Source organism: Sapajus apella, unplaced genomic scaffold (genome assembly GCF_009761245.1).
Source record: "Sapajus apella isolate SASKATOON/1434 unplaced genomic scaffold, GSC_monkey_1.0 scaffold126, whole genome shotgun sequence".
NCBI classification, from domain to species: domain Eukaryota; kingdom Metazoa; phylum Chordata; class Mammalia; order Primates; family Cebidae; genus Sapajus; species Sapajus apella.
Genome location: NW_022437066.1, coordinates 1270266 through 1281301, shown reverse-complemented (window position 1 = coordinate 1281301; position 11036 = coordinate 1270266). Strand labels below are relative to the sequence as shown.

The following is an 11036-nucleotide window of genomic DNA, read 5'->3' as shown; positions in this document are numbered from 1 at the left end:
CCTGCCGGCGTGCGGGGGGCGGGGCCTGCCGGCGTGCGGGGGGCGGGGCCTGCCGGCGTGCGGGGGGCGGGGCCTGCCGGCGTGCGGGGGGCGGGGCCTGCCGGCGTGCGGGGGGCGGGGCCTGCCGGCGTGCGGGGGGCGGGGCCTGCCGGCGTGCGGGGGGCGGGGCCTGCCGGCGTGCGGGGGGCGGGGCCTGCCGGCGTGCGGGGGGCGGGCCCGCGGAGGGCTGGGTTCTGCTCCGAGCCCTGCCCCTGCGAGGTCTGACCCAGGTTCAGGTGCTGGGCGAGAGGGGCGTGACACGACCAGGCACCCCCAACCCACACCCGTCTCCCAGTCCCCGCGCCCGCCCCGGTTCCCCCCTACTTCTCTCACTCATCCCTGTCCCAGCCTCGAGGGGCTTCGTCTCCATGGGGGAAGGGGCTGTTCAGAGCTGGGATTTCAGACCCCCTTCTGCTGGCTGGGAGTTCCTCCCATGGCCTCCAAGGGCGGCCAGGGCACGTCCTGAGGCCGCCCTCCCATCCCAGCGGACATCTACGACAAAGTGTCGGGTGACATGCAGAAGCAAGGCTGTGACTGTGAGTGTCTGGGCGGCGGGCGCATCTCCCACCAGAGCCAGGACAAGAAGATTCACGTGTACGGCTACTCCATGGTGAGCCGCAGCCCCGTCCCGCCCGCGGGAGGCCACAGTACCAGCCTGGAGGCCCACCTGAGCCTGCTGCCCTGACCCCTGGCCCCAGCTGAGCACCCAGGTTTCCCGGGGTTCTCCGAGGGTGGGCGGCAGAGCCCTCCCTCTCAGCCGGATGTGTTCTCACATTCCCCCATGGAGCACAGGCCAGACCTGAGGGGCGAGGAAGGCCCCCAGACATGGCCTGCCTTCCACTCTCCATCCCCTCTCCCTGCGCGGAGAGGCCTGGCTGGGCTCTCACTGTCCTCCAGAACTTTGGGTCCTGGACCCCAGAGATGGTCAGTACCCAGGTGGAGCTGAGTCCCCACCTGCGCTCTCACCAGAACCACCAGCAGGTGAGATCCCCATGTGCTCCCCAGGGTGCCTGAGGCGCAAGGATCTGCCATCAAGGTCTGCTCGCCTGTAGAGGCCGCCTCTCCCCAGGGGAGCCCCCAGGGGAGGTCAGGATGGTGGGTTCGGCTCCACTCTGGGGTCCCCAGGCACTGTCTGTCCCCTTTCCATACTTGCTCCTGCTGTGGCTGGTGGCTTGATGCCCAGAGCCAGGGCACGTGGGTGGAAGGGTCCAGGGTATCTTCTCTCTCCAGGCCTATGGTCCTGCCCAGCACTCCATTTCCACTGAGAAAATCAAAGCCAAGTACCCCGACTACGAGGTCACCTGGGCTAACGACGGCTACTGAGCACCCCCAGCCCCTGGCCTGCCGCCTCTGGCAGCCACTCTGGAGCCCCTGCCTTTGCCTGTCCCCATCGTGCAGGGCCGACCCTGCCCACTACTGCCACAGCCCCTGGTGATGTGCCACCTGCCAGGCCTCAGAGACAGAATTAAATGTATTGCCACACCTGCCGGTCTCTGGACTTTGTCCTTGGCTTCCTTGCCCTGGGTCACCACCTCCAGGGGCCCCCAGACCCTGCCTAAAGAAGTGGCCCCAGGGAGTGGCCTGCACACTCAGCCTTTTGGGGTCTGATAAGGGGGCCCCCTGACGGCCTGATTGCTCTTCACTGGGCCACCGCCCCCCAGGGCATCTTGGAGGAGGCCCAGTCGGCCCCTGAGCAAGGACGCAGGGCCTGGTCCCTTGGGCCAGCCAAGACCTGGGGCGCACACCAGTGCCTCCTCCCTTGGGCCCATCCCAGGGCTCCCAGTGCCCTGTCTGCCCTGAGGCCCGGCCTGCAGGCTCCTTCGTGACCAGCCCTGTGGGGCCTGCTAGTATCAAGGGTCAGGTACCCTGCAGGTTCATGCTGACTCTGGGGCCCCTCCCAGGTCCCTCCTGCTCCTGGCAGGGCTGTGGGCAGGCCATGGGTTCAGGCCCTGCCCTGGGGAGTCCCATACACAGTGAGACTCTGTGGGGTGCTACAGGGGCATCCCGGGGGCTAGGACTGGCTGTGCACAGGGCACCCCTGACTGGCAGGCAGCCCCGCTCGCAGGTGGGCTCACTGGTCCTCCAGGCAGCCTCTCTAGGTGGGCATTATCGTGACCACGTTTTACAGACCGGGATGCTGAGGCTCAGTGACACCAGCTCTGAGTTCACACTGTGGGAAATCAAATTTCCTGGGTGATTTGGCTGGGTCCAAATGCCACCCTCCTTCCCCAGTCCCAAAGAGCCCTGAGGGGCCCTGTGCCTGTCACCGGACAGCACCTGGCTGCTCAGGACGAATGGGTGCTGGGTGCTCCTCCGCAGCCTGACTTACAGGCAGCTCCCCCGAGGCTGAGAGCGCAGCGGCTGGCTCTGGTGCACACGCTGGGCACTGGACTCCCGCAGCTGGTGGACTGGTTGAGTCCTGGCCTTGGCCAGCACCAGGCTAGTGCCAGAGGCATAGCCAGAGGCCACGGCTGCCCGTGCCCCCCACCCCACACTGCCTTACAGAGTCCTGGTGGGGTGCCTGGGTCCCTCCCCATTCCAGTGTAAGCCCTCCACTCCACCAGGCAAGGAAGGGCAGGGTGAAGGGCCTGACCTTCAGTCTGAGGGAGCCGGGCAGGTGGGAGCTGACCCTGGGTCGGGGGCCCTCTCCTGGGGCCGCTTCCACGGCCCACGCTTGGCACTGTCAGCACTGGGTGGAGCCAGGCCAAGGGGCCCTCCACTTAATCGCGTAGGGCCAGCGCAGGCTGGAACCACACAGAGCTCCCTGTGCACCCCACGCGGCTGTACTGGCCCTGCTTCCTCTGACCCAGCCATGCCTCTGCCCGGCCACCTGCTGCCCATCCTGGTCCTGTTCCTGGGTAAGTCATCCGATCCCACTCCTGAAGCAGGACCGGGGGCTCTGGCTTCTGAGCCTGCCATCTGGGCAGCAGTGATGATGCCCGAGCCCCAGAGGGAAGGAGGACTGCAGAGCTGACCTGGCATCAGCCCATGGGGCCCTCGGGCCTGCCGAGCAAAGGAAGAGGCAAGACTCCCCTCCCAGTATGGGACGAGAGGGCTCAGGAGGTGCCCCTAGCTCTGCCACGCTTGGACTGGGTGGAGCCTGTGGAGGGCCCTGGGCCACCCACCAATGCCTCCCACTGGAGGACCTTCCCAGTGCCCAGTTCCCAGCTGGGCACACTGGGATCCTGCTGCCTTTCTGGGGGTGCCCCATGGCAGGGTCCTCATCCCCACGCACGCCCAGGCCCTTCGCCCATCTCTTCAGGGCTGGAAACAGGAATGCGCTCCGCTTGGTCCTGGCGTAGAGCCGGGTGGGAGTCCTCTGTGGGTCCTGGCTCCTCCCTGCCCCATTTTCTGGTCTGAGGGGCTTCCCTGGGCAAAGGACGTCCAATGCTAAAACTGGACAGTCTGAGGCAGAGTGGGATGCTGGTCACCCTGCCCCCAGGCCACCTGGCTGTCACCCTCCCAGCAGCAGGGTCCCCGGGCTGGGCCTGGGTCCCCAACCATTGCAGGAGCCCCAGCCAGGCTGTGTGCAACTTCGTGTGTGACTGCGGGGACTGCTCCGATGAGGCCCAGTGTGGTGAGCCAGGGCCGGACAGGCGGGCAGGGCCCGTGTGAGCATGGCCGGCACATGTCTGACCATCCACTCTCCCAGGTTACCACGGGGCCTCGCCCGCCCCGGGCACCCCCTTCACCTGCGACTTTGAGCGGGACCCCTGCGGCTGGCGGGACATCAGCACCTCGGGCTACAGCTGGCTCCGAGACAGGGCGGGGGCTGCGCTGGAGGGTCCCGGGCCTCGCTCAGACCACACGCTGGGCACCGACCTGGGTGAGGCCAGGGCGAGTCTCTGCGCGCCCCTGCCCCACCGCCCTCCTTGCTTCCTGCCCCATCTCCTGACCTCTCACCTGGGCCAGGATGGTACATGGCTGTCGGAACCCACCAAGGGAGAGAGGCAGCCACTGCAGCCCTGCGCTCGCCCACCCTGCGAGAGGCAGCCCCCTCCTGCAAGCTGAGGCTCTGGTACCACATGGCCTCTGGAGGTGCGCCCTGAACCCCCAAGGCCTGTGGGGGGTGCCCAAGGGGAGGGCAGGTGGCTCCAGGAGAGGCAGGGCAGCTGAGGAGGGGCAGGGCTGCAGCTGCCTGGGACCCCTGACACTGCAGATGCGGCTGAGCTGCGGCTGGAGCTGACCCATGGCGCAGAGACCCTGACCCTGTGGCAGAGCACAGGGTCCTGGGGCCCCGGCTGGCAGGAGTTGGCAGTGACCACAGGCCGCATCCAGGGTGACTTCCGAGTGAGCTGGGGGGGTCTGGACGATTGGGGGCCTTGGGGGTGTCTGGGCCTTGACTTAGGTCCTGAGAGCTCCTATTCTCTTCAGGTGACCTTTTCTGTCACCCGAAACGCTACCCACAGGGGCGCCGTGGCTCTAGATGACCTGGAGTTCTGGGACTGTTGGCTGCCCAGTAAGGCACCGCCTCTTCCTGTCCCACCCTGGGAGGGCCCCACCTGCCCCTGCCCCCCTCAGACCTTGTCTGCCCCCGAGTGCCCTCCCACTCCGGGGCCTCCATGAAGGGTTAACCCTGCTCCACCCAGCCCCCCAGGCCAGCTGCCCCCTGGGACACCACCACTGCCAGAACAAGGCCTGCGTGGAGCCCCAGCAACTCTGCGACGGGGAAGACAACTGTGGGGACCTGTCTGATGAGGACCCACGCACCTGTGGTGAGGCCAGGGTGGGGCCCAGAGTGAGACCAGGTGATCGGATGCCTTGGTGGGGGCCCTGGCACTCATCGGGGAGTGGGCACCTTGGATCCTTGGATGGTCCTTCTTGGGGCCACCCTGGAGCTGGGAAGCACTGCCTGGTGGCTCTGACAGCCCCACTTCCCGTCCCAGGCCAGCACACGGTCACCGACTTTGAGACAGGCCTGGGCCTATGGAGCCGCTCAGAAGGCTGGGCCCGGAACCACAGCGCTGGCGGTCGCGAGCACCCCGCCTGGCCGTGCCGTGACCACAGCCGGAACAGTGCGCAGGGTGAGGCCCACAGGGGACCCAGCCCGGGCCCCATCCCCTGGCCACAGCCCGGTGGCCCCAGCTCACGCCCGCCTTTTCCCGCAGGCTACTTCCTGGTCTCCGTGGCCGAGCCTGGCAATCCTGCTGTGCTCTCCAGCCCCGAGCTCCAAGCCTCAGGCGCCTCCAGCTGCTCGGTGAGACGGTGGGGCGGGTGGAGGGGGGTGTCACAGGGTCTCCGTGCTGGCTGCTCGGGTGCAGGGGCCCCCAATCAGCTCTTGGCTCCACAGCTGGTCTTCTATTACTACCTGCACGGGTCCGAGGCCGGCTGCCTCCAGCTGTTCCTGCAGACTCTGGGGTCCAGCACCCCCCAGGCCCCGGTCCTTCTGCGGAGGCGCCGAGGGGAGCTGGGGACCGCCTGGGTCCGAGACCGCATTGACATCCAGAGTGCCCACCCCTTCCAGGTGAGGAACGGCAAGAGGGTGGGGTCTGGAGAGCTGCGCTGTGGGCAGGGGCGGGGAGCCCACAGGGTGCCCCCTGTGGGTGGACAGGGAGCAGCCCCCAGGGGGAGTAGGCTGAGTACCCGGAGCCCTTCTGTCCTCAGATCCTCCTGACCGGGCAGACAGGCCCGGGGGGTGTGGTGGGCCTGGACGACCTCATCCTGTCTGAACACTGCAGACCAGTCCCGGGTGAGCCTGCTGACCCCTGCTGACCCTGCCCTGCCTTGCATAGCACTCCCCACCCCCGCCGCCTGACCCAAGCTCTGCCCCCACAGAGGTGTCCACCCCACAGCCGCTACCTCCTGGGCCCTGGGCCCCAGCCCCCGGGCCCCTGCCGCCCAGCTCTCGGCTCCAGGACTTCTGCCAGCAGGGCCATCTCGCCTGTGGGGACCTGTGTGTGCCCCCGGAACAGCTGTGTGACTTCCAGCAGCAGTGTGCAGGGGCCGAGGACGAGCAGGCCTGTGGTAAAGGGGCTCAGCATCCTGCAGACCTCCTGCTGCAGGCCAAACGGGCAGGGACGGGCGTGGGGTGGGTGGAGGTCTCTGCCGTTTAGTGCCGCCTGCTGTTCCAGGAACCACGGACTTCGAGTCCCCCGAAGCTGGGGGCTGGGAAGATGCCAGCGTGGGGCGGCTGCAGTGGCAGCGGCTCTCAGCCCAGGAGAGTCAGGGAGCCGGTGCAGCTGCTACTGGTGAGGCCTACGTACCCAAGCCCCGCCTGGGGGCCACGGCTCACCTGTGAGCAGCATCCTCAGAGGGATCTCTGCTCTGGCCCTGCACTACAGAGGGTCTCTGGATTGGGGGTCCCTGAGGAAAAGAGTGGGGCCCTGGCAGGAATGCGGCTCTGAGCACCTCCCTCCTCCCCTAGGTCACTTCCTGTCTCTGCAAAGGGCCTGGGGGCAGCTGGGTGCGGAGGCCCGGGTCCTTACACCTCTGCTTGGCCCCTCTGGCCCCAGCTGTGAACTCCACTTGGCTTACCATCTGCAGAGTCAGCCCCAAGGTACCGCTGCCCTCCACGAGCTCCCCTGCCAGCTCCTGGGTGCTCCCTGCACAATGGGAGGGGTCTGGGGCCGCCTGACCCACAGTGTCCCCTGCCCTGCTGGCCAGGCTTCCTGGCACTAGTGGTGGTGGACAGCGGGTCCCGGGAGCTGGCATGGCAGGCCCTGAGCAGCAGTGCAGGTGGCTGGAAGGTGGACAAGGTCCTTCTAGGGGCCCGCCGCCGGCCGTTCCGGGTGAGGAGGGCAGCCCAGAGCGGGGGTCCACGGGCGCGGACCCTGACTTAACCATCCTCTTCCTCATCCCCCTTCCCCATGAAGCTGGAGTTTGTCGGTCTGGTGGACTTGGACAGCCCTTACCAGCAGGGAGCTGGTGTGGACAACGTGACCCTGAGGGACTGTAGCCCCATGGTGACCACCAAGAGAGACAGAGGTCCCTCCTGCCCATCCCCCTTCTCACCCGGGCACTCCCCCTAGACCACCTCCAGGGACCCCAGAGCTGCCATGTCAGGGCTCTGGAGGGTGCCGGGGGTTGTGTGTGACGCCACCTGGCCCCGCCCCTAGAGGTCTCCTGTAACTTTGAGCGGGACACGTGCAGCTGGTACCCGGGCCACCTCTCAGACGCACACTGGCACAGGGTGGAGAGCCGTGGCCCTGAGCACGACCACACCACAGGCCAAGGTAGGACGGGCCACTAAGACGGTGGCTTTCAGAGGAGAGTGGGGCATCTCTACAGCTCAGCCTTGTCCCCTGTGTCCCCTGCAGGCTACTTCATGCTCCTGGACCCCACAGACCCCCTGGCCCGGGGCCACAGCGCACACCTGCTCTCCAGGCCCCAGGTGCCAGCAGCGCCCACGGAGTGTCTCAGCTTCTGGTACCACCTCCACGGGCCCCAGATTGGTGAGTGGGCCTGGGAGCAGGGCAGGGCCTGTGGGGAGGCCCCCAGGGGTTCAGTTTCCCCTCTGACACCCATGAGGCTCAGGAGAGAGATCGGTTATGGATTGGTCCCCTCCTGGCAGGAACCCTGCGCCTGGCCATGAGACGGGAAGGGGAGGACACGCACCTCTGGTCACGGTCGGGCACCCATGGCAACCGCTGGCACCAGGCCTGGGCCACCCTCTCCCACCAGCCTGGCTCCCGGGCCCCGTACGAGGTGAGGCCTGGTGCCCAGGTGGGAGGACAGGGCAGACCCCCAGCCGGCTGACACCCTCCACCCCCAGCTGCTGTTTGAGGGCCTCCGGGACGGATACCACGGCACCATGGCGCTAGACGACGTGGCCATGCGGCCTGGCCCCTGCTGGGCCCCTGATTACTGCTCCTTTGAGGACTCGGACTGTGGTTTCTCCCCTGGAGGTCAGAGTCTCTGGAGACGCCAGACCAATGCCTCAGGCCATGCTGCCTGGGGCCCCCCAGCAGACCACACCACAGAGACGGCCCAAGGTACGGGGACCTGGCAGGGGCAGGGATCGAGGGGCTGGCCAGGGGCTGGCAGGCTGATGCTGGCACCTCCAGGGCACTACATGGTGGTGGACACGAGCCCAGACGCACTGCCCCGGGGCCAGACGGCCTCCCTGACCTCCAGGGAGCACAGGCCCCTGGCCCAGCCTGCTTGCCTGACCTTCTGGTACCATGGGAGCCTCTTCAGCCCAGGTGAGGGGCTCTGGGAGGGGGCCCCAGGGGTTCAGGGAAGCTTGGCCTGGTGTCCCCACCAGCCTTCTGCTAAGACCACTGGGGAGCCTCTTGCACCCGCCAGACCAGGGAGCCCGGGAGCTCAGGGCCAGGGCATGCAGGCACTCTCCCACACTGCTCACCTGGGCTGCCCCTGCTGGCAGGCGCCCTGCAGGTCCACCTGGAGGAGGGCAGGAGGCACCAGGTGCTCAGCCTCAGTGCCCACGAAGGGCTTGCCTGGCGCCTGGGCAGCGTGGACGTGCAGGCTGAGCAAGCCTGGAGGGTGAGTACTAGCTGGGGTGCCCCTCTCCCTCCCCCACCCGAGGACTGCCTGGACCCGCTGAGGCTGCCTTGCCTGCGCCCGCCAGGTGGTGTTTGAGGCAGTGGGCACAGGCGTGGCACACTCCTACGTGGCTGTGGATGACCTGCTCCTCCAGGATGGGCCCTGCCCTCAGCCAGGTGGGAGCCCTGCTGTGGCCCACAGTGGCCCCTGCTCTGGGGCCTGCCTGTCCCTTCTGTCCCCACAGTGGTGGTGGCCAGGGCTTGGGCCAAGGGCAGCACCACTCACCCAGCCATGCCTTGCAGGTTCCTGTGATTTTGAGTCTGGCCTGTGTGGCTGGAACCACCTGGCGCGGCCCGGCCTGGGTGGGTACAGCTGGGACTGGGGCGGGGGAGCTGCACCCTCTCGCTACCTCCAGCCCCCAGTGGACCACACCCTGGGCACAGAGGCAGGTACGTTTTGCTGGAGCCAGGTGAGGAGGGGACCCAGAAGCCAGACACAGCCACCCGGCCTCCTGCTGCCCACCCACAGGGCACTCTCCCCATCCAGCCTCTGCTTGGGCCGAGGGCTGGCTCTGCCCATCAGCTGGGCATCAGCCTCCTCTTGTTTCCAGGCCACTTTGCTTTCTTTGAAACTGGCGTGCTGGGCCCTGGGGGCCAGGCCGCCTGGCTTCGAAGCGAGCCTCTACCGGCCACCCCTGTCTCCTGCCTCCGATTCTGGTACCACATGGGCTTTCCTGAGCACTTCTGTGAGTCTGGCTGGGCAATGGGTGCCCGGGCAGTGGGGCAGCAGGGGTCCAGGAGCAGAGGTTGGGAAGGGGCCTCCCCACCCCACCCCCAGTGAGGTGTGCAGGTGTCCTGGGACCCCAGGCCTGACGCGCCCTGGCCCTGCTCTCAGACAAGGGGGAGCTGAGGGTGCTGCTACACAGTGCCCAGGGCCAGCTGGCAGTGTGGGGCGCAGGCGGGCACCGTCGGCACCAGTGGCTGGAGGCCCAGGTGGAGGTGGCCAGCGCCAAGGAGTTCCAGGTAAGGCCACCTGTCTGGGCCAGGAGCCTCCCCCTCTTCCCCCCAGGACCTACACAGACGCCTTTCCTTCTCCGTCAGATCGTGTTTGAAGCCACTCTGGGTGGCCAGCCAGCCCTGGGGCCCATTGGCCTGGACGACGTGGAGTATCTGGCAGGGCAGCATTGCCAGGAGCCTGCCCCCAGCCCGGGTGAGCCCTGGGCTGCAATGGAGGCACTGGGGAGGGCCTGGGGGGCCAGCCTGGCACAGGGTTTGCTAGGCTTGCCAGTGTGTGGCCCTAGGAGCTTCGAGCACGCTGCACCCAGCCCATCCCCACTCCCACTCTCTGCCCCAGTCACCCTGGGGCCACTGCCTGGGCTGCGCTGTCCCTGGGCTGCCTTCTCTGTGCCTACACCCAAGACAGGGTCTCTCTTGGAGGAGCCGCTAGCCAGGTCAGAGCAGTCACTGATTGACTGCTCTCACTGGGCGAAGGCAAGGATCTCACCTGGGGCCGTAAGCCCCGCCAAGTCTTTGGACAGCAGCTGCCTGCAGACCAGTCCCCATCCTTGTGCTGGCAAAACCAATCCCCGCTGTCTCTGAAAAGGATGAACCCCAGGAGCCAGCAGAGGCTGATGGGATCAGGCAGCCCCAGGCTTGCTCCTCAGCCTCAGACATGGGGGGCTGCTTTAGAGAACACAAGTTCCCGGGCTCACTCATCCCCACCACCCACAGGGGACACAGCCATGCCTGTGCCAGTGCCAGCTGTGGTTGGTGGTGCCCTCCTGTTCCTCATGTTCCTGGTGCTGCTGGGACTTGGGGGGCGGCGCTGGCTGCAGAAGAGGGGGAGCTGCCCCTTCCAGAGCAGCACAGAGGCCACAGCCCCCAGCTTTGACAACATCCTTTTCAATGCAGTAGGAGCACCCTGGGGATGGGTGGGCAGGAGCCCCTGCTCAGTTGTGACCCTGGAGGGCGGGCAGTGGTGGGACACAACCCCCGAGGAAGGAGCGCCCATCTGTGCAGGGCCCATCCTTGCCCTCCCTGCCCAGCCTCTCCAGCCACCGTCAAAGCTCCTCCTCCTCCTCCTCGTCCTCCTAGGATGGCGTCACCCTCCCAGCATCTGTCACCAGCGATCTGTAGACCACCCCGAACAAGGCCACGGTTCCTCACGTGACATCCAGCACTTGGTCAGACCCCGGCTGGGGACTGGACACCTGCCCCTGCCCAGACTGGGCCCGGCTGCAGGTCTCAGGGCACGCTGAGGCCTGGGCGTCCCTTACCCTGTGCTGAGTCTGTTCCCATGTGAATAAACACCCCGGCCCGTGAGGGCAGCCCGAGCTCCCAGGCTGAAGTCAGTGTGTCCACACTTTACCCGCCAGCAAGGGTGGGGGCTGCAGTGTACCTAGAAGTGATGTTCCCAGCAATGTGCTAGGGGCGCCTGCTTACTTCTGTATGCAGCTCAGGAAACAAGAGACAAGAGGACCCTCTCCCACCAGGACATAGACCCACCTAGGACAAAGGCTGGGGTCCAGCCAGCTAGAGGCTCTGCCTACTGAGGAC

The 11036-nt window shown here is 67.0% G+C and overlaps 1 protein-coding gene across 7 annotated transcripts; it reads left to right on the top strand.

Annotated features, from left to right (window-relative positions):
* The first annotated feature begins 207 nt into the window (after positions 1 to 207).
* On the top strand, positions 208 to 10814 carry MAMDC4 (MAM domain containing 4). Of its 7 annotated transcripts, none has more exons than XM_032261768.1 (30): positions 209 to 649; positions 1270 to 2897; positions 3509 to 3616; positions 3692 to 3865; positions 3952 to 4077; positions 4199 to 4329; positions 4414 to 4498; positions 4629 to 4754; positions 4926 to 5063; positions 5148 to 5236; positions 5330 to 5503; positions 5644 to 5728; positions 5815 to 6003; positions 6111 to 6227; positions 6404 to 6535; positions 6643 to 6767; positions 6852 to 6963; positions 7095 to 7211; positions 7296 to 7430; positions 7550 to 7683; positions 7751 to 7970; positions 8043 to 8180; positions 8363 to 8481; positions 8567 to 8657; positions 8784 to 8930; positions 9092 to 9226; positions 9376 to 9503; positions 9582 to 9690; positions 10212 to 10390; positions 10575 to 10814. In XM_032261768.1, the coding sequence occupies exons 2-30, from the start codon at positions 2852 to 2854 to the stop codon at positions 10614 to 10616; spliced, it is 3651 nt and encodes a 1216-aa protein (XP_032117659.1). In that variant the 5' UTR covers positions 209 to 649; positions 1270 to 2851; the 3' UTR covers positions 10617 to 10814. The 7 variants fall into 7 exon arrangements, with proteins under 7 accessions (XP_032117656.1, XP_032117657.1, XP_032117655.1 ...); XM_032261767.1 differs by having other exon boundaries at positions 3506 to 3616; XM_032261765.1 differs by having other exon boundaries at positions 208 to 649; positions 5148 to 5503.
* The last annotated feature ends 222 nt before the right edge of the window (positions 10815 to 11036 follow it).